Below are 22,821 nucleotides of genomic sequence, written 5' to 3'. Positions count from 1 at the left end.
TCCTGACATTCAGCAGTTGGGGGGGGATATGATTACATCTCCCCTCCTTTCCCAAAGTGCCTCTGGGTTTAATAACACTAATTAAAAACAAAATGACAATGCCGCAAGGTTGTTGTGTTCCATATAAGGGAAGTAGAATCCATTCCGGGAATTTGCACTCGCCCTCAACAAGGAAAGGGAGGAGAAGAAATATGATTATTTTCCCATTCGTTTGGGGGAGGGTATATCACCCTAATTTGAGACCCCCACATTTCAATCCTGAGCTGCAAATAATTCCCCTTCATTGCTATCCCCCTAACCTTTTGGGTTTTCAATCCGTGCACATCTCTTTGGAGAATCAGCCCAAGTGGTTTCGTGTTAATATGTTTGGGTCTGATTCCCTCTTCAGATGCGCCAGCATGAGTAACTCACTGGATGCAAACGAGCCTCAAATTAAGTGAGCAAGATCAATGGAGAAGGCCATTTGCATATCCAGTTGAAATCTGGCACTTCGTAAATACCTCATTGTCACATTTCTACCTTGAAGTGATTCCGCTATATATATGGAAATAAGAAAAAACGTATTATTAGCCTCCCCAAAGCACACTTAAATTGGCATTCTGGAAAACTAAGCAAATAATTCTCGGAGAGCCATCCAGCTGAGGATAACACGAAGCCTTGTTATTTTGCTACCTTTGGGTGAATTAAGCGAAATCTCTTTGGAAGGGCCCCAGGTCGTTTGATGGTCTGATCCGTGGACCCAACACTGCAAGATCTGGACCTGTAGTTTTCAGGCTTTTGTGGGAACCCACGATGGCAGTAATGCCGAACCTTTTTGGGGTTGCGTGCCAAAAGGGTGTGACAGGGGTGGGCAGCAGGCAGGACGGGGTGGAACGCAGTTCCACCGGCGGAAATGAAGATGCATGCGCAGCTCCAGCTGATGGGCAGCTGTCACTTCCTGGATTACTGGTCTCCGCTCGGCTCTCCTTTTTTTCTCTGCTGCTGATGTTGCTACGTCTGCGCTCCTTGCTTTTTTCCTCTTTCCTCCTTCCTGGCCTCGGACGAGCTTCCCTATCTCCTACTCGGCTCCCCTCCAGCCTCACGCGGCCACCTCCCGCCTGAGGTGCAAGCAGAAGGCGTGGGCGGAAGTGGCGCTGGCAGCATTTATGCTTTTGGCAGCACCCATTCCTGGGGGGCGACCCAGGAAGGAGAGCGCTGGAAACACGAAGCAAATTGTCACCCCAGTGAGCGACACTGGTGAGGTTGTAAGTCGAGGACTTAACAGTTCACTTGAACAATGATGATTGTTCAAGCCACTCCCACCTGGTCATATGGCCGGCAAGTCACTCCTACCCAGTCACATGACCATTAAGCCACACCCACAAAATAAGCCACACCCACAGTGTGGCAGTAAAATTTTTGGCTGCCCATTACTGTATGTGTGTGTGCCCACACCCCCTTCTTCTCCCCCACGCTGTCCCCTGCATATGTGCACAATCCCCATCCCCATGCATTCACATAGGCCTCACTGAAGCTTGGACAATGAAAAAATGGGCAAACAGGCCAGCCGGAAGTTTGGAAAAACGTTGTGCTGTTTTTCATACTACAGAGGCTACAGGAAGCTCCCTTGAAGCCTCTGGTGGTGAAATAGCCTTTCCCCAAGGCTGAAAATCAGCTGGCTAACATGCACGTTTGCACTGGAGTTGACATAGGGCAATGCCACATGTGACTTCTAATATGGCTCTGCGTGCCATCTATGGCACATGTGCCACAGGTTCACCATCACTGCACTATGGGGAATGCCCAACTTCTGTGTTGTGGTTAGCTCTGGCCCAGCTCCTGCCCCAAGGACTGTGGATGTGGGGGAGACATCCACATGCTGCAGGCCTGTTTTGCCCCCGGTGGAATCTGCTGATGAAGGCTCCTCTGACCAAGAAGACATGAGTGACAGGGAGGAGGAGAGTGTGGCAGACAGCTCAGAAGGAGATCAATTATCTAGCTCCTCCTTGGATTCAGAACAAGAGTTAATGATACAGCCACGCATGTGGAGAACGATGCATAGACAAAAACAACTGAGAGATTATCAAAGAAAATGAGGCCACCTGTGGTTGGGTGGGGCTGTGGTAATTAGTGAGGCTGCTATAAATAGCAGCCTGTGGGTTTGGCCATTGTGGAGGATTATCTGATTGTTGTGTTTCGTGACTGCTTTACTGACTTTGACCTTTTGTGTGCTGATTTTTCCCCACTTTGAAACTAAACCAGGGCAAAGTGTGTGTCACTTTGTGAAAGAAGAAGGACTGTGAATTGCCTCACAGCTGCAAGCTAAGTATCACAGAACTGATAAGAGACTTGTACAAATTACCAGTTTGTTTAGAGACGAGTGCTCTTTGCTATACCAAAAGAGGGCTTGGTTTAAGTGAATTTTCATTATAAAGAACATTGTTTTGAATTTTCAAACGCGTGTGTGTGTCTGAAATTTGTACCTGTGAATTTTGGGGAGGATTCTACCAAAGAGCCCGACAGAACATTCTGTAAATAGCCCGAGAATAAATGACAAGGAAATAACCCACTATGTCTAAAAGCTTCCCCCTTCCAAGAAATTAAAGTAATTTACACCAAACTCAACTGAGTGTTACTAATATGCGGGCGGCATCTCATTAAGAAGGTTTAAGGAATTAATAACCTTTTTATGAAACGCTCAGCACCTGAAAGCATTCAGTTCAGTGGCCTGAAAGTGGAGATTTTGGGTGGGGTGGGTTCCCCCCCCCCCTTCTTTCCCAACCGACTATCTATATTTCCAGACTGATATTGGCTCAGCGGGAAGAAAAGTTAAAATTACTCACGACAAAATTGCAAACGTGACCAGGGTGATAGTCAAGCAACAAATAGAAATAGAACATCCGACGTAACTGATAGAAGACAATGCCACCTTGTGTCCGATGGTTAGCTGCACAAAGGAAGAAAGAACGAGAAATTATATTTAGTGATTCTTTACTGTCTTCTCACTGGGTTATTAAAAAAAAAAGATACATCTAGCTCACATGCAAAATGTTTTTTAAAATTAGAACATTCTCCAGAGATTTAAAAAAAAATCACAAACTAGTCCAAGGAACTAAGCACAGCCAATCCATTTGACAGGCAAACAACTCAACCATCTGTTAGCGATCAAGAGTTCACAGTTAGGATAAAAACAAGAAAATAAACTTTTGCTTCGAGTGAGATGAAGACATTTTCTAGAATCCCCGCAGGTTTTGTTTGGACTTTATTTAAGTTTAACTGTTTTTAAATGAGACCATGGATTGTTCTTACCAAAGACCTGTGAATTGACGGGTTCGGCGCCATCAAGTCAACGTTGACTCCTAGCAACCCACACATAGATTTTGTTCCTGGAGGAACTGACCCCCAGTTGGTTCTTCAGATCTTCCAACTGTGTGTGTGCAAACGTCTGGCTCTCATTTATTTAATGAGAATTACAAGGTTGTGTTTTCATTTTTATCTTGGTTGGAAACTTCTTTGGAAGAAACAAGGGGGTGATGTGTTCCATGCCTAAGGCACGATTAGAACCTGCCATTTTCTGATGATTGGCCTTAAGACACCCAGCTCTCTTTCATGCCTCAGGCAGGACTAGAACTCGTGGGCTCCGGGTAATTGACCCAAGTCACCCAGCCTGCTTTTGTACCTCAGGCAGGACTAGAGAACACTAACTCCTGGTGATTGTCCCAAAGTCACCTAGAAACATAGACGGCAGAAAAAGACCTCATGATCCATCTAGTCTGCCCTGATACTATTTTCTGTACTTTATCTTAGGATGGATATATGTTTATCCCAAGCATGTTTAAATTCAGTTACTGTGGATTTATCATCCATGTCTGCTGGAAGTTTGTTCCAAGGATCTACTACTCTTTCAGTAAAATAATATTTTCTCATGTTGCTTCTGATATTTGCCCCAACTAACCTCCAATTGTGCCCCCTTGTTCTTGTGTTCACTTTCCTATTAAAAACACTTCCCTCCTGAACCTTGTTTAACCCTTTAACATATTTAAATGTTTCGATCATGTCCCCCCTTTTTCTTCTGTCCTCCAGACACTACAGGTTGAGTTCATGAAGTCTTTCCTGATAAGTGTTATACTTAAGACCTTCTGCCATTCTTGTAGCCCGTCTTTGGACCCGGTCAATTTTATCAATATATTTTTGTAGGTGAGGTCTCCAGAACCTAGTTGTCTTTCATGCCTCAAACCGCACTAGGACTGGAACTCACTGTCTCCTGGTGATTGTACCAAAGTCATCAGCTGTCTTACATGCCTCAGGCATGATTAGAACTCATGGTCTCATGGTTTCTAGGCCAGCACTCTAACCACTAAACCAAACTGGCTCTATATTTACATGTCCATGCACTTCAAAGCTGTGGTGGGATTCAAAAATTTTACTATCGGTTCTTTCACTGTGTCTTGGTAGGTGTGGTGTGGTTTGGTGGGCATGGCAGGGGAAGGATACTGCAGAATCCCCATTCCCTCCCCACTGCAATGGAAGGATACTGCAAAATCTCCATTCCCTCCCCACTCCAAGGGAAGGATACTGTAGAATCTCCATTCCCTCCCCACTGCAATGGAAGGATACTGCAAAATCTCCATTCCCTCCCCACTGCAATGGAAGGATACTGCAAAATCTCCATTCCCTCCCCACTGCAAGGGAAGGATACTGCAAAATCTCCATTCCCTCCCCACTCCAAGGGAAGGATACTGTAGAATCTCCATTCCCTCCCCACTGCAATGGAAGGATACTGCAAAATCTCCATTCCCTCCCCACTGCAATGGAAGGATACTGCAAAATCTCCATTCCCTCCCCACTGCAAGGGAAGGATACTGCAAAATCTCCATTCCCTCCCCACTCCAAGGGAAGGATACTGTAGAATCTCCATTCCCTCCCCACTGCAATGGAAGGATACTGCAAAATCTCCATTCCCTCCCCACTGCAAGGGAAGGATACTGCAAAATCTCCATTCCCTCCCCACTGCAATGGAAGGATACTGCAAAATCTCCATTCCCTCCCCACTGCAATGGAAGGATACTGCAAAATCTCCATTCCCTCCCCACTGCAAGGGAAGGATACTGCAAAATCTCCATTCCCTCCCCACTCAAAGGGAATGATACTGCAAAATCTCCATTCTCTCCCCACTCCAAGGGAAGGATACTGCAAAATCTCCATTCCCTCCCCACTGCAAGGGAAGGATACTGCAAAATCTCCATTCCCTCCCCACTGCAAGGGAAGGATACTGCAAAATCCCCATTCTCTCCTAACTCCAGGGGAAGGATACTGCAAAATCTCCATTCTCTCCTAACTCCAGGGGAAGGATACTGCAAAATCTCCATTCTCTCCCCACTCCAGGGGAAGGATACTGCAGAATCCCCATTCCCTCCCCACTGCAAGGAAAGGATACTGCAAAATCTCCCTTCTCTCCCCACTCTAGGGGAAGGATACTGAGCACTCAATTTGCACTGAAAGATATTGAAAAAAAATGCATGAGCCACACCCACAGTGTGGTAGTAAAAATTTTGGTTGCCCATCACTGACCGTAGCATACTTCTACTGATTCAAACACTTACAAAGCAGCCTTACTCTGCCCATTTATGGCCCAATTTATACAGTCCCTTTGTAGCGAGAGCTGAATTTGAAAGCAAAGCAGATTTGCTTGAAGTCACTTTTTAATTAATGATGAAATAGGAGAGCATTTATGCAACATGTTATTTCTCTAGGGGAGGGAAGCTCGGTTATTATTCTCCATAATGAGCCGGAGCAGTTTCTCAAAAAATGCAGGTGACCACAATGCTCCCAGGAATATCGACCAGCTAGTTGTGTGTGTATCCATACATAAATATGCATTTGCCTGCTTTGCGATGCCCAACAGAAATTCATCGTGTGGCCTCCAGACTTCATAGATTCACAAAATCAAGGCCTGTCTCCGCTTTGTTTAACCTTCCCTGATGCTCTCCTGATTGACTGTTCATTCAAGGTTTTTACTCCCGAAAAAAACCCCCTAATTTCTCCTTCAGATGGAAAATAGCTTTGCGTAGCAAACACGCTGCAAATCAAGGGTTGTATCAAAAGGCAGAACAATACTGTCTGTGTGTATGTATGTACAAGGTACAAGGACGATATTTGGAAAAGGTTTCTCTAGAATTTATGATTCTGTGTGAAAGATTTTTTTGGGGGGGGCAGGAGAAATAAGAGTGAAATAGTAATTCTCAGCTTATGGCCATAATTGTGGTCGGTTGCTATGTGAGACATTTGTTATGTGAGCTTTGCTCCATTATGCAACCTTTCTTCCCAGGGGAATATCCTTTTCTGTGGTGGCCCCAGCCCTCTGGAATCAACTCCCCCCAGAGATTCGAACTACCCCCACTCTCCTCGCCTTCTGCAAGACTTTGAATACTCATCTATGTCGCCAGGCATGGGGTAATTGATGTATCCCTTGGCTAGTAAAATTTATGTATGGTTATGACTAAGTAGTATTGTTAGGGGGTTTTAGTTATACTTTTAATTATTGGATTTGTTGTACATTGTTTATTGTTGCTGTGAGCCGCCCCAAGTCTTCGGAGAGGGGCGGCATACAAATCTAATAAATTATTATTATTACTAATTATTTCTTGCCACTATCATTAGGTAAATCTCTGCAGCTGTGTAGTAAATATTTATTTATTTATTTATTTAGTCCAATACATAATACACATTGAAGAGAAAGATATGTAATAATATAACTAAAGAAAAGAATAGAAGAAAAGATATAAAAGCATAGGTGAACAAATTTGAAAGGAAGAAAAGATAAATGAGATAAGGAGAGACAATTGGACAGGGGACAGAAGGCACACTGGTGCACTTATGCACGCCCCTTACTGACCTCTAAGGAACCTGGAGAGGTCAACCGTGGATAGTCTAAGGGGAAAATGTTGGGGGTTAGGGGTTGACACTACTGAGTCAGGTAATGAGTTCCATGCTTCGACAACTCGGTTGCTGAAGTCATATTTTTCACAGTCAGGTTTGGAGCGGTTATTATTAAGTTTGAATCTGTTGCGTGCTCTTGTGTTGTTGCAATTGAAGCTGAAGTAGTCATTGACAGGTAGAACGTTGCAGCATATGATCTTGTGGGCAATACGTAGATCGTGTTTTAGGCGTCGTAGTTCTAAGCTTTCAAGACCTAAGATTGATAGTCTGCTTTAGTAGGGTATTCTATTTTGAGTGGAGGAGTGAAGGGCTCTTCTGGTGAAGTATCTTTGGACATTTTCAAGGGTGTTGATGTCCGAGATGTGGTATGGGTTCCAGACAGATGAACTGTATTCAAGGATGGGTCTGGCAAAAGTTTTGTAGGCTCTGGTGAGCAGTGTGAGATTGCCGGAGCAGACGCTACATAGGATCAGGTTAACAACTCTAGAAGCTATATTGTTGCAGTGGGCTTTGTCACTTTGATATTAGTATTCCAAGGTCTTTTACTGAGTGGGGGATGGCTGTGAGATTTTGTTTATTCAGTTTATATATGAGCTTCGGATTCTTTTTGCTGATGTGGAGGGTAGAACATTTGCTGGTTGATATTTGAAGTTGCCAGGTATTAGACCAATCTGAGACAAAGTCGAGGTCTTTTTGGAGAGTAGATGTGTTGTCCGTGGTGTTGAAATGTTTTACATTGTCGGCGAATCTGGTTTCCCACCAACTTTGCTTGTTGGAAGGCTGCAAAAAGGGATCACACGATCTATGGACTCTGCAACCATCATAAAGATGAATCAATTGCCAAGGGTCTGAATTTTGATCATGTGACCAAAGGGATTCTGCAAGTATGAAAACTGGTAGCAAGTCTCTTTTGTCATTCAGTGCCATTGTCACTGACATGAATTGGTGCTCAGGGAGAGGTAGCACTTCTGGTGTTGGGGCATGTCATTTCCTTTTATGGCAGCTCATTTAGGGCAGCTTTTAGGGCATCTCGTTCACCTTTAGTCCCCGCCTGTCACTCAGCTCTCACTGTGGCTCCTAGTAGCTGTGGCATGCGCAGCACCCACACCAGGAGTGGACAGCAGGCAGGACGGGGTGGAACGCAGTTGCACTGGCAGAAATAAAGAGGCGTGCAGAGCTCCAGCTGATCGACGGCTGTCACTTCCTGGATTACTGGTCTTGGCTCAGCTCTCCTTTTTCTCTCCCTGCTGCTGTGTCTGGGCTCCTTGCTTTTTTCCTCTTTCCTCCTTCCTGGCTTTGGACAAGCTTCCCTCTCTCCTGCCTGGCTCCCCTCCAGCCTCCCGCTGCCACCTCCCTCCTGAGGTGCAAGCAGAGGTGTGGGTGGAAGCGGTGCTGGTAGCATTTATGCTTCTGGCAGCACCCGTTCGCCTAGCTACCCAGCCTGAGGTGTGGAGGGGGGGCGACCCAGGATGGAGAGCGCAGGATTATCTCAGAGACCGCCTTCTGCTGCAAGAATCCCAACAACCAGTTAGGTCCCACAGAGTGGACCTTCTCCGGGTCCCATCAACTAAACAATGTTGTTTGGTGGGACCCAGGGGATGAGCCTTCTCTGTGGCGGCCCCAACCCTCTGGAACCAACTCCCCCCAGAGATTAGAATTGCCCCCACCCTCCTTGCCTTTCCTAAGCTTCTTAAAACCCACCTCTGCCGTCAGGCATGGGGGAATTGAAATTCTTTCCCCCTTAGGCCTTTACAATTTATGCATGGTATGTTTTGTATATATGTTTGATTTTATAATAAGGGTTTTTAATTGTTTTACTATTGGATTGTCACATGTTGTTTTATCACTGTTGTTAGCCGCCCCGAGTCCATGGAGAGGGGCGGCATACAAATCCAATAAATAAATAAATAAATAAATAAACCCGAAGCAAATTTTCACCCCAGCGAGCGACACTGGTAAGGTTGTACGTCACTTGAATGATGATGATCATTCAAGCCACTCCCATCTGGTCACATGGCCAGCAAGCCACACCCACAAAATAAGCCACACCCACTGTATGGCAGTAAAAGAATTGGCTGCCCTTTACTGACCCAAACCCCAGGCAACACCTTCAACAGGCTGGCCAAACCAGGCTGAGAGTGGCCGATGGGTCATTGAGCTTCAGCGACATAGGGGACTTTTCTATCCCAAGCATCAAACAAGATAGGAGCCGTTTAAATCTCACCCAATGCCTATTTATGACAAAGCCAACAGGACCAATGCCGGCATGGATTCTGAACACCATATGGCCACGAAATCTTCCAGCATCGATATATTTAGCCTTCCAAAATAAGATCTGCCATATTCCCTGGATTTGCTCTGCGGCCAACGCAAAGACGGGGATGCTAAAATCTTCCATATGCTTCGTTTTTGGGCTCCCTGTTGAAATCTCTGCCTTGAAATATGGCCATTGGCTGCCTCTGTAAATAAGTCAATATCCACTAAAGGCGCGATTAGGATTATTTATTTACGACGTCTGCGCTTTATGGAGGTATCCCGAAGAAAGTTTATGTCCAAATTAATTTATGTATCACATAAATGAGTAATTAAATTATATTAGGGGTGATGCGCGAAGCTTGCACACTCAGCATCCCTACAAGTTATTTTATCAAGGACTTAATAGGCAGAATAATTCAGAAGTGGGGGCGGGGTGTGTGCATATGTTGCTTAGCCAGAATATTTGCAACTCAGAATTGAACTCAGTATCCTTGATAACTTGGTTGATGTATTCATTTATTTCTTTGTTTGTTTGCTTGCTTGTTTGCCATACAAATATAGTATTATATTGTAGTAGGTTTAACATAATTTATTATTTATTTATTTATTTTGTCCAATACACAATGAGGGTTTTAGTGGGTATATATCTATATACACATAGTAAAATACATGATGAAGGTTATAGAGGAGATACTCATAGTAAAATATATGTAAGAAATAATAGAAAAGAAGGTATAGGAATAGAACATATCAATGAAAGAATAGAAGAAGAGATATAGGAATAGAAGAAAGGTAGAGAAGATATAGGAGAGCAATAGGACAGAGGATGGAAGGCACTCTAGTGCACTTGTACTCGCCCCTTATTGACCTCTTAGGAATCTGGATAGGTCAACCGTAGATAATCTAAGGGTAAAGTGTTGGGGGTTAGGAGGTGATACTACGGAGTCCGGTAATGAGTTCCATGCTTCAACAACTCGATTACTAAAGTTGTATTTTTTACAGTCAAGTTTGGAGCAGTTAATATTGAGCTTGAATCTGTTGTGTGCTCTTGTGTTGTTGTGGTTGAAGCTGAAGTAGTCACCGATAGGCAGGACGTTGCAGCATATCATCTTGTGGGCAATACTTAGATATTGTTTAAGACGTCTTAGTTCTAGGCTTTCTAGGCCCAGGATTGAAAGTCTAGTCTCGTAGGGTATTCTGTTTCGTGTGGAGGAGTGAAGGGCTATTCTGGTGAATCTGGATAGGTCAATGGTAGATAATCTAAGGGTAAAGTGTTGGGGGTTTTTAAAGTATAAAGTAGATTAAAAGACATTAGGACAGGAACAGTGCACTTATGCACGCCCCTTACAGGCCTCTTAGAAAAGGGGAGAGGTCTATTGTAGATAATGTAAGGTTGATTTTGGGATTGGGGGAAGAAATGACAGAGTCCGGTAGTGAATTCCAGGCGTTGACCACTCTATTGCTGAAATCGTATTTTCTGCAGTCTAGTTTGGAGCGGTTTACATTTAGTTTGTATCTATTGAATGCTCTTGTGTTGTTGTTGTTAAAGGTGAAGTAGTCGCTAACAAGGAGTACATTGTGATGTATGATTTTATGAACAACAGTTAAATCAGTTCGTAGGCAGCGTAGCTGTAAATTTTCTAAGCATAGTAATTGAAGTCTGGAGGAGTAAGGTAATTTGTTGTGTGAGGAGGAGTGGCGGACTCTTCTTGTGAAGTATTTCTGGACTCCTTCAATTGTATTAATGTCTGCTGTGCAGTGTGGATTCCATACAGGTGAGCTGTATTCAAGAATTGGTCTGACAAATGTTTTGTATGCTCTGGTTAGTAGATTGGTGTTTCTAGAGAAACTCAACTAGGTATCATTATAATTATATGATGAATGGTTAATTAAAGGAAGCATGGATGAAGAGAAGGCTTAGGGGTGATACGAAAGCTGTCTTCCAAAACTTGAAGGGCTGTCACAGGTGGTGCCATAGTTACAGTGCAGTACTGAAAGCTACTTCTGATCATCAGCTGCCAGCAGTTGGCAGATCGAATCTCAGTAGGCTCAAGTTTGACCCATCCTTCCATCCTTCCGAGATTGGTAAAATGAGAACCCAGATTGTTGTGGGCAATATGCTGACTCTCTGTAAACTACTTAGGTATTTCTTGTAAAGCACCGTAAAGCGCTATATAAGTCTAAATGCTATTGCTATAAGAGGGGATGAATTTGTTCTCCAAAGTACCTGAGGGCAAGACAAGAAGCAATGGGTAGAAGTTTGTCAGAAGGAGATCCAACCTGGAACTTAGGAGAACTTTCCTGACAGTAAAAACAATTGATCAGTGGAACAGCTTGCCACCTGGAGTTGGAGGTGCTCCATCACTGGAGATTTTTAACAAAAGGTCGGGCAACCATTTGTCTGGGACTGTATAAAGCTCCTACCTCTATAACCAACACTAGAAGGGAGGTGGGTTTGTTTGAAGCCCTGAAGATGTTAGCCAGCGTCCAATATCCTTATCACCTCGAGGTTCGACTACTGCAACACTCTCTACATGGGACTGCCTTTGAAGACTGTTCGGAAACTCCAGATCGTGCAGAATGTGGCCGCATGAGCAGTCATGGGTCTCCCCAGATACATCTATGTTTCATCAACACTCCGCAGCCTGCATTGGTTGCAGATTAGTTTCTGGACACAATCCAAAGTGTTGGTGATGACCTATAAAGCCCTACATGGCATCGGACCAGAATACTTATGGGACCACCCTCTGCCGCATAAATCCCAGCGGCCAATTAGGTCCCACAGAGTTGGCCTTCTCCAGGTCCCATCAACCAGACAATGTCGCCTGGTGGGGCCTAGGGGAAGAGCCTTCTCTGTGGTGGCCCTCTGGAATCAACTCCCTCCGGAGATTTGAACTGCTCCACCTCTCCTCACCTTTCGCAAGAGCTTGAAGACCTATCTATGTCGCCAGGAATTGGGGTAACTAATGTATCCCCTTCTCTGACAATTAAAGTTATGATTGGTTATGATTGTGTAGTATCAATTGATTTTAAGCTAATGGGTTTTAGTTACAGTTTTAATTATTGGATTTGTATCTGTATTGTTTTATTGTTGTTGTGAGCTGCCCCAAGTCTTCAGAGAGGAGCGGCATACAAATCTAATAGATGATGATGATGATGATGATGATGATTATTATTATTATTATTATTATTATTATTATTATTATTATTATTATTAAGGGCCCACAGGGTTGGTCTTTACCAGATCCCATCAGCTAAACAGTGTCAGCTGGCGGGCTCATGGGGGAGGGCCTTCTCTGTGGCTGTTCCAACTCTTTGGAACCAGTAACCTTCTGAGATCCAGACTGCCCTAATCCTAGTGGCCTTCCAAAAAGCCATTAGGACCAGCTTTTCTGACAGCCCTAGGGCTGTTGATCTGATGGTATACCATCGGGATCCAACCATTAATTTCATGCATGCTTTTTAAAACTTTTATTAATTGTTTTTAATTGTTGGTTTTAAATTGTTTTAAGGGGTTTTAATATTACATTGCACATGTTATTTTCTGGTTGTGAATCGCCCAGAGTCCCTCAGGAGTTGGACGGCCTACGAATCCGAATGAATGAATAAATAAATAAATAGTTGGGTGGGTGATAAAATGTCTACAAGAAAGGAACCAAGCTCAGAGAGCACCAAGGACCCCACCAAGTATGAGCCGGGGTGGTGCAGCAGATAGAGTGCTGTACTGCAGGCCACTGAAGCTGACTTGTAGATCTGAAGGTCAGCGGTTCAAATCTCATCACTGGCTCAAGGTTGACTCAGCCTTCCATCCTTACGAGGTGGATAAAATGAGGACCCAGATTGTGGGGGCAATAGCCTAGCTCTGTTAAAAAAAAAGTGATATTGCTAACATGTTGTAAGCCGCCCTGAGTCTTAGGAGAAGGGCGGCACAAAAATCGAATGAATGAATGAATGAATGAATGAATGAATGAATGAATGAATGAATGAATGAATGAATGAATAAATAAATAAATAAATAAATAAATAAATAAATAAATAAATAAATAAATAAATAAATAAATAAATAAATATTGGGTAAATGCAACTGAGCTTTGGCACCAAAAAGTAAATATATTTACTACTACTACTACTACTACTACTACTACTGCTACTGCTACTGCTACTGCTACTGCTACTGCCTATACTACACATACAATAAACTAGTATCTTACTAGTACCTTGCTACAACTATCTTAGTTCAATAACTCACAGGGACCAACATTTACAGCGTTACAGCTTCTTCAAAGCATACTTCCACGAACAGCAACAGCACACACAGCTAACAGCGAACAGACAGAGAGAAAGAGCAGGGAGCTCTTGCCTAGTTAAATACTTTTCACATAATTGCTAGATTGCTGCATGTTCAACTGCCTCTGAACGTTTCAGCATTCTTAACTGAGGCCTACTTTCTGCATTATGATATTACCTAGAGATTTTTAATTCCTGAGAGGTAGGAGATGGTCTTCTTAGTCCTTCAGCTTCATCCTAATATTCCTGTTGCCAAAGACTTTGGAGCAGGGGTGAAATCCAGCAGGTTCTGAGAGGTTCTGGATAACTTGGGGCTACTTTTGAAAAGTGTTCAGAAACTTCAGATCGTGCAAAATGCAGCCGTGAGAGCTATCTTGAGACTACCTAGATTTGCCCATGTCTCTCCAACACTCCGTGGCTTGCATTTGCTGCCGATCAGTTTCCGGTCACAATTCAAAGTGTTGCTAATGACCTACAAAGCCCTACACGGCATCGGACCAGAATACCTCCGGAACCGTCTTCTGCCGCACAAATCCCAGTGGCCGATAAGGTCCCACAGAATTGGCCTTCTCTGGGTCCCGTCGACTAAACAATGTCATCTGGCGGGCCCCAGGGGAAGAGCCTTCTCTGTGGTGGCCCCGGCCCTCTGGAATCAACTCCCCCCAGAGATCAGAACTGCCCCCACCTCCTTGTCTTTCGTAAATTGCTTAAGACCCACCTATATCACTAGGCATGGAGGAACTGAGACATCTCCCCCAGGCTTATATAGTTTTATGTTTGGTATGCTTGTGTTGTATGGTTTTAAATGACGGGTTTTTAGATGCTTTTTTTAAAAAAAAATTAGATTTGTTACATTGCCATATTATTGTTATTATTGTTGTTGTGAGCTGCCCCAAGTTTGCTGAGAGGGGCGGCATACAAATCTAATTAATAATTATAATTATAATTATAATTATAATTATAATTATAATTATAATTATAATTATAATTATAATTATAATTATAATTATAATTATAATTATAATTATAATTATAATTATAATTATAATTATAATTATAATTATAATTATAATTATAATTATAATTATAATTATAATTATAATTATAATTATAATTATAATTATAATTATAATTATAATTATTATTACTATTAGAGTGGATGAATTATTAATTATTATTATTTATTATGTCAGTACAACACAGCAAACAAGATCACTATGCTGGATTTCATATTTCATCACCAGTCGGGCGCTTCCCAAGCACCTAGGACTGCATGATGTAGCGGCGAATTATGTTTGCTGATCCCAGTAAAGCGGCCTTTTGCAATTGACAGATGGAGATTTTGTCAATTCCGATGGTTTTCAGATGTCCGCTGAGATCCTTTGGCACTGCGCCCAGTGTGCCAAGTACCACTGGGATCACTTTCACTGGCTTATGCCAGAGTCGTTGCAGCTCAATTTTTAGATCTTCGTATTTCACTAATTTCTCTAGCTGCTTCTCCTCAATTCTGCTGTCTCCCGGGATTGCGATGTCGATGATCCATACTTTCTTTTTCTCCACAATCACAATGTCTGGTGTGTTTTGCTTCAGAATTCACTCAGTCTGAAGTCGGAAGTCCCACAGTAGTTTTGCTTGCTCATTTTTGACCACTTTTTCAGGCTTATGACCCCACCAGTTCTTTGCTACTGGTAAATGGTAGTTCCGGCACAAGTTCCAGTGGATCATCTGTGCCACAGTATCATGTCTATGCTTGTAGTCAGTCTGTGTGATCTTTTTGCAGCAGCTGAGTACGTGATTGATTGTTTCATCAGTTTCTTTACAGAGTCTGCACTTTGGATCGTCTGTTGATTTTTCAATTATTTATTATTATTATTATTATTATTATTATTATTATTATTATTATTATTATTATTATCTGGTAGTGGAAATTTTGAGTAGTTCGGAGAACTGGCAAACACCACCTCTGGTTGGCCACAGGGATTTTGTAGTATCCTTCCCCTGCAACACCCACCAAGCCATGTCTACCAAGCCATACCCACAGAACCAGTAGGGGAGGGAAATTAATTTCACCCCTGCTTTAGAGCCATTGGAGTTAACACAGATGATTATAAAGCAGAAGTTGGAAACCTTCCAGTTCTGAAATTTTTGACTCTCCATTCCGCTCACCTTTTTTTTCCAGTTCCCAAATCTCCTATTAATCTTGTTGTTAAGTTCCACCAGTTTATAAATGCCAAAGTTGCTGGCACCGTTGTATGCTTTGCTTTTTATGGGGCTCCCCCCCTCTAACAAACTACATGATAAAATGGTTGGGTAAACCCTAGAATAAACTTAATCCATTAAATGAGCAACAAACGAAAGCCAGATTAATTCTGCCAAGAAACTAAGTGGCGGGTGGGATAAAGTACAGTCCTAACCTAAAATTTATTGCAACTCGGGCCAAGTAGAAGTTTTGCCAGGATGGGAAGTTTATTTCATGTTTTCCCTATATAAAGTTTATAGATCTTTATGACTTCTAAGCCATCCGTCCTTAGAAATACCTAATATTTTATTTATTTATTTATTTATTTATTTATTTATTTATTTATTTATTTATTTATTTATTTTATTTGTCAATTATAGGGTGATAATTTGTACATATAAAACATTAGATAAGTAATGATAAAAAGTAGACAATAGGACAGGGACGGTAGGCACAGTGGTGCGCTTATGCACGCCCCTTACAGACCTCTTAGAAAGGGGGAGAGGTCAATTGTAGATAGTCTAAGGTTAAAGGTTTTGGGGTTAGGAGTAGAAACCACAGAATCAGGTAGTGCATTCCAGGCGTTGATTACTCTGTTGCTGAAGTCGTATTTTTTGCAGTCAAGTTTGAAGCGGTTGACATTTAGTTTAAATCGATTTCGTGCTCGTGTGTTGTTGCGGTTGAAGGTGAAGTAGTCGTTAACAGGTAGGACATTTTGGTATATGATTTCATGAACTATAATTAAGTCAGAACGGAGACGACGGAGTTGTAAATTGTCTAAACCAAGAATTTCAAGTCTGGCGGAGTAAGGTATTTTGTTGTGAGAAGAGGAATGAAGGACTCTTCTTGTGAAATATTTCTGGACTCTCTCAACTGTGTTGATGTCAGATATGCAATGTGGGTTCCATACAGGCGAGCTGTATTCTAGGATTGGTCTGACAAATGCTTTGTAAGCTCTTGTTAGCAGTTCAAAATTACCCGAGACGAAGCTGCAAAGGATTAGGTTAACAACTCTTAAAGCCTTTTTGGCAATGTTGTTGCAGTGGGCTCTGGGACTTAGGTCATTGGATATGAGTACTCCAAGGTCTTTGACAGATTGAGGGTTATCAATAAGTTCAATTCCTCCAAGTTTATATTTAGTATTCTGATTCTTTTTACCAATGTGTAAGACAGAGCATTTAGTGGTGGAGATTTGAAGTTGCCAGGTTTTAGACCACTCTGCTACGTGGTCAAGGTCTTTTTGAATATCTGCCTCTCTGGAATAGAAATTCATGGTGAAAAATGTTTTTTTGATGTGGAGCTTGTCTTTGATTTTTTTATTTCAAAAGTGGAAATCACTTAAAGCAACAGGAATTGGTGTCCTTTTTAAACTTCTTTTTAAAAAATGCGAGAGAGCAGAGAGCTGCGAAACATTCTGCATAACTGCACCGAATCGTCAAAGTTTCCAAGCCTTTGCGATTGGCACCTTCTGTGTTTACCAGCTTGGTGTGTGTATAATTCCAGGCATGCAGTGCAAAATCTGTTTTTCTGGCACATATATATTCTCTCCCCCCACCCCCCCACCCCACCCCCGGGGGTGAAAAATTCCAGAAAGCGGAAGATAAATTTACCTTGCCTGCAAAGTAAATCAATGGCTGTAAAATGAGCCAGCCCCTTGGAGAAAAAGAAGGCGGTGAAATTTGGGCTTATGAAAATAAAAAAGGGGGGGGGGAGAGCAAAATGAATCTGTGTGAATAAAGCAAATTTGAGGAACTGTGCAAATATTGGCAAGGGTTAGAACAACACTGGATTAGAACAATCTGTGAGGAGGAAACATGCACTCAAGGCCAATGGTTTGTGAAAAAAAGACATCTCTTATAAACGCTTCCAGCTTTTTCCGGTTAATCGTAATTGTAAATTGTCTTCTCCTTTTAGCACAGCCAATCGGCATCAAGATCCTTGGCAAGTGAGATGTGGAGATTAATTTTCATTGGCTTAGATCAGTGTTTCCCAACCTTGGCCACTTGAAGGTATCTGGACTTCAACTCCCAGAATTCCCCAGCCAGCATTTGCTGGCTGGAGAATTTATTTATTTTATTTTTATTTATTTATTTAGTCCAATATATAATACACATTGAAGAGAATAGATATGTAGTAATATAAATAAAGAAAAGAATAGAAGAAAAGATATAAAAGTATAGGTGAACATATTTGAAAGGAAGAAAAGATAAATGAGATAAGGAGAGACAATTGGACAGGGGACGGAAGGCACACTGGTGCACTTATGCATGCCCCTTACTGACCTCTAAGCCAAGGAACCTGGAGAGGTCAACCGTGGATAGTCTAAGGGAAAAATGTTGGCGGTTAGGGGTTGACACTACTGAGTCAGGTAATGAGTTCCACCCTTCGACAACTCAGTTGCTGAAGTCATATTTTTTACAGTCAAGTTTGGAGCGGTTAATATTAAGTTTGAATCTGTTGCGTGCTCTTGTGTTGTTGCGATTGAAGCTGAAGTAGTCATTGACAGGTAGAAAGTTGCAGGATCTTGTGGGCAATACTTAGATCGTGTTTTAGGCGTCGTAGTTCTAAGCTTTCTAGACCCAGGATTGATAGTCTGCTTTCGTAGGGTATTCTGTTTCGAGTGGAGGAGTGAAGGGCTCTTCTGGTGAAGTATCTTTGGACATTTTCAAGGGTGTTGATGTCCGAGATGTGGTATGGGTTCCAGACAGATGAACTGTATTCAAGGATGGGAGTTGAAGTCCAAATATCTTCAAGTGGCCAAGGTTGGGAAACACAGGCTTAGATGATGCATGGTGGACATGTGATCATGCCAAGGTTTGTGTCATCGGTCTGATCATTGGATCCAACTGGATTAATTAGGGCCCTTGCCAAAGGCAGGAGTCATATCACCCAGCATTGAGTGGGAATAGCTAAGGCTGCCACGTGGGTTGAGGGTTGAGATCTTAAGTAGAGGTCTCCAAGATCCCATGGAACTTCATCAAATCTCCCACTGAGCTATGGCTCTCCTGCTGTTTGGCCAAGTTGCAGCTGAGTCTATGGCCTTTCCTTGCGAGAATGGATTCTGAAGAGCCTGTCCGAATTTCAGCCATACATCAGGACATTAAAATGCCACATTCATGAAGATGATGCCCAAGATAACAAAAACAAAAACATCAGGAGGAATAACATCGTTTCCCCCCTTTGAGTCGGACTGGGTTGGCTGGTTCTCGATTTTGGAGACCACTTCCCGCTTGTCATTTTGTTTCAGCTCTGCTGCTGCAGCTTCAGAGACCTCAGCAGTTTGAGCTGTCTTAATCACCGTCTGTAGGGATGGCTCATCTTCTGTGAGGAGTTTGTTCCGTATGGCCTCATTCTTCATGCTGAAGATTAAGGCATCAATCAGCCTTGCTTCAGGATTGTCAAACTTGCACTTTGACATGACAGTGCGAAGGCGGGTCGTGTACTGGTTGATCGATTCTCCGTCGATCTGACTCATTCGGGAGAACTGGTGCCGGTATACGATGGCCGGGTTGGTCGGCTTGAAGTGGGAGGCGAGTTTGGACGTCAAGGTGTCCCATGTCACGGAGTTCGCCAACAGCGGGTCTGTTAGTGTTTGGGCTAAGTCGTAGACTTCGGAGCCACAATAATTGAGAAAAATGGCTCTTTTTCTGCCGCTGTCAGCATCTTTCATTCCCGCAGCTTCAAGGAAGATCTCGAATTTTGCTATGTAGTTGTCCCAGGTGGACTTTTCTGGGTTGAAGGGATCGGGAGCTCGTCCGACAGGCAGGCTGTTCGACCGCTCTTCGTCGCCAGTGAAGAAGACTGAGGCAGTCGGTTCTTTTAAATTCTTTATTTGGCTCAGCAGGAGAAAGCTCTTTTTGGAAAGTGACTTCAGCTCAGAACGCAACTGACTGAAACAGTGTCAGAGTGCTCCTTATATACTTTTACTTTCCCGCCTAAACTCAACTGTCATTGTTTCAACCAATCAGAATGCTCAATCCACATTCAAATTATTTACATTGCTTCAATGCATATTTAACACAGAGCATGGGTCACCAACCTTTTGGACCTCAGGGACCACTCAGTTCATAATTTTAAATCCTGCAGATTTCTAATATGATTCTTTTTAAAAGATAAATAGCATTTAGTGCAATATTTAAAAATGCAAATAATTTTTCTGCAGATCACCAACATTTTCTCGTGCACCACCAGTGGTCCATGGACCAAGAGTTGATGACCACTGGTCCAGAGGGACAGAAGGATGAAAACAGGCAGTATTGTTCCATTACAACTAATTTCAACATGTACCATGGTATCACATGCACAGATAAAAGTGGTGTCCCTTGTGTTATGACGGGGGGACCAGGAACATCTGCTGATATTCCTTAGGGAACAAGCTCTCTGGGTCTCCTATGCTGGAGCATAGCTTCAATTTCAATACCAAGACTGTAATTTTGCCTACATGCCACAGTTATGAATATTTTGGTTTGGCTTACCGTTAGTGGCACCACTTGCATCAAAATGGCAAAATTGGTGAGATGGTTGCACAGGCAGATGGAATAATTCAGGTCACCACCATCACGAACACAACCTTGGTTGGACCAAACGGCGCTGCCGTTTCTGCAAAAGAACAAAATGCAAAATACAGTGACTTTGAAATTTGCCCCATTTGATACTCTGATCAAATACTGATACTGATATTTTTTATTTTTTAATTTATTGATTTTTATTGATTTTTAATTCCAAGACAAGACAAAGACACATACAAAAGCACACAACATAAAAAAGGAGCCCAAGCTGCTCCATACTTTTCAGAAGTTTAAGAAATTTAAATGCGAGTCTTGTAGATCATATTAAGAAAAGGTAATAAAAAGAAATGATGAAAGGAAGAAAAAAAGTATAAACTATCACTAATTACTATTTACAAAAGTTCGCATAGTTTTGTACCATCTGATATACGTTACAATGTTTACAATAGCATTCTTTTATCATACTGATACTGATATTGAGACTGATATTTTGATGTGAAAGTTTTGTCCCGGTACTCATTGTTTGAAAGTCCAGTTACTTCTTTGAAAAAGCATCTTTGGGACATTCAAAATACACGTTAGAACTTCTAGGCATTGGCTACTTTGTGTGACTCACAAAGTAGCCAATTCCCCGGGACCCAGGAGAAGAGCCTTCTCTGTGGCGGCTCCAAACCTCTGGAATCAGCTGTGTATGATGACTGTATGTATGTTTTTATATATTGGGGTTTCTTGTTTTTTAGACTTTCTTAAATGTATTACCATTATTTTAGATTCCAACTATTAGATTTGTTACTATATATTGTTTTTATCATTGCTGTGAGCCGCTCCGAGTCTACGGAGAGGGGCGGCATACAAATAATAATAATAATAATAATAATAAAAATAATCATCATCATCATCATCATCATCATCATCATCATCATCCTTTTGGGAAAAAATTGTCATCATTTTTGGTGGTCATCATGTCTCCCGGAACCAATTAACGATGAGCGCCAAAGTACCACTGACCATTTTTTGTGCCCAAATTATTTATTTAACAATGTTTTTAGGCTGAAGAATGTTGCATAATGTGAAACCAATAAAGAATTATGGAAAGCCTCCGGAGAGGTTTTCGCCTGGAGAGGGCAAAAAACAGGCCTATCAGAAGTTCGGAAGGCTGCAAATGGGCCTGTTTCGAGCCTTCAGAGGGCCACTGGAGCCTGGGGATGCCATATTTGCCCTCCTGGAGGCTCAAGGAAAGCATCTGGAGCCTCCAGAGGGCAAAAATGCCCCCCCAGCCATGGTTCAGGAGGCCAGCTAGGCCCCGCCCGTCATAGCCACACCCACCCCAATGTGCTGTTTTTTGCCCTCCAAAGGCTTCAGGGAAGCTTCCTGAAGGTTCTGGAGTGTGAAAAACAGCACAGCGGGCAAAAGAGAACTCACTTTTTCCAAACTTCCAGTTTGCCCATTTGGCTGTATTTTTCCACCGTCCCATGTTTCAGTGTGCATGCAGGACAGGGGGACATTGTGCGCATGTGCAGGGGCACTACGGGGGAGGGGTGCAGATGCATAGCGAAAAGGAATGGGTGTGAGTACATGTGCGCGTGCTAGCACACACACACACACACTTTTGGCATGCAAACACAAAAAGGTTCCCCATCACTGACCTAGTCCCTTGTTTTAGCTTTGCTGCTGTGAAGAATCATGGTTTCATTTATTCCGAGTTGTGGAGTTTTTTTCAGGGATGGGCACCAGGCAGGACGGGGTGGAACGCATTTCCACTGGTGGAAATTTATCTATTTATTTATTGGATTTTTATACCGCCCCTCTCCAAGGACTCGGGGCGGCTCACAACATAAATGAAGCTGTGTGCCCAGCTCCAGCTGACCATCCACCCTCCTCCTCCTCGGAAAGCGGCAGGGAGACCAGCACCGGCAGGAGTTGCAGGGGGCCCATTTCCTCCCCCCTCTTTTCTCAACAGCTGATTGGCACCTGTTCGCTTAGCAACACAGCCTGAGGCAGGGGCGCGACCCAGGAAGGAGAGCGCGGGAAACACAAAGCAAATTGTCACACCAGAGAGCGACACTGGTGAGGTTGTAAGTCGAGGACTTAACAGTTCACTTGAACGCTGATGATAGTTCAAGCCACTCCCACCTGGTCACATGGTCGGCAAGCCACTCCTACCCACTCACAAGCCACACCCACAAAATAAGCCACACCCACAGTGTGACAGTAAAAAGTTTGGCTGCCCTTTACTGGGGGTTTTGTGTGTGGATCCAACAGGCAGGGGTGAGCAGGTGACACAGTTGGATGCACCTCACCAACAAGGAAGTCTCACAAGCAGGATGGCACTCACCTGTAATCCAGAAAGGCGCAGTACAGTCTCACTTGATTACTTTGGTTCGTGGCTCGACTGTACTGAAGGGGCGTCTGGAAAGGAAGAGAGATTGGTTCAATGCCTTGGTGAATTGAGGGGGGGAATGCATTTTTGTGTTTTCACGGTTACAATCCCAAAAGAGGTTCCCCATCTTTGCAAAAAGGGGTGAGATAAAACTTCAGGTTGGGAGAAAGTAAGATGGGAGAAAACACACACCAAGTAACTCAGTTTCCTCTAGGCAGAGGCCTTTTGGAGAT

The 22,821-nt window shown here is 42.9% G+C and overlaps 1 protein-coding gene across 1 annotated transcript in view; it reads right to left on the bottom strand.

The window, feature by feature from the left end:
- ADGRD1 (adhesion G protein-coupled receptor D1) overlaps nucleotides 1-22,821 on the bottom strand; it is a 191,885-nt gene that overhangs the window by 78,560 nt on the left and 90,504 nt on the right. Inside the window, exons 14-16 of the mRNA XM_070761993.1 lie at nucleotides 22,544-22,617; nucleotides 20,176-20,299; nucleotides 2,823-2,926 (exon numbers count right to left, since the gene is read on the bottom strand). Coding sequence (XP_070618094.1) covers nucleotides 2,823-2,926; nucleotides 20,176-20,299; nucleotides 22,544-22,617 — 302 coding nt within the window. The remainder of the gene's footprint in view (nucleotides 1-2,822; nucleotides 2,927-20,175; nucleotides 20,300-22,543; nucleotides 22,618-22,821) is intronic.

This window comes from Erythrolamprus reginae, chromosome 10, assembly GCF_031021105.1.
Source record: "Erythrolamprus reginae isolate rEryReg1 chromosome 10, rEryReg1.hap1, whole genome shotgun sequence".
NCBI classification, from domain to species: domain Eukaryota; kingdom Metazoa; phylum Chordata; class Lepidosauria; order Squamata; family Dipsadidae; genus Erythrolamprus; species Erythrolamprus reginae.
Note: the sequence above shows the minus strand (reverse complement) of the source record. Positions and strands in the feature narration are given on the sequence as shown.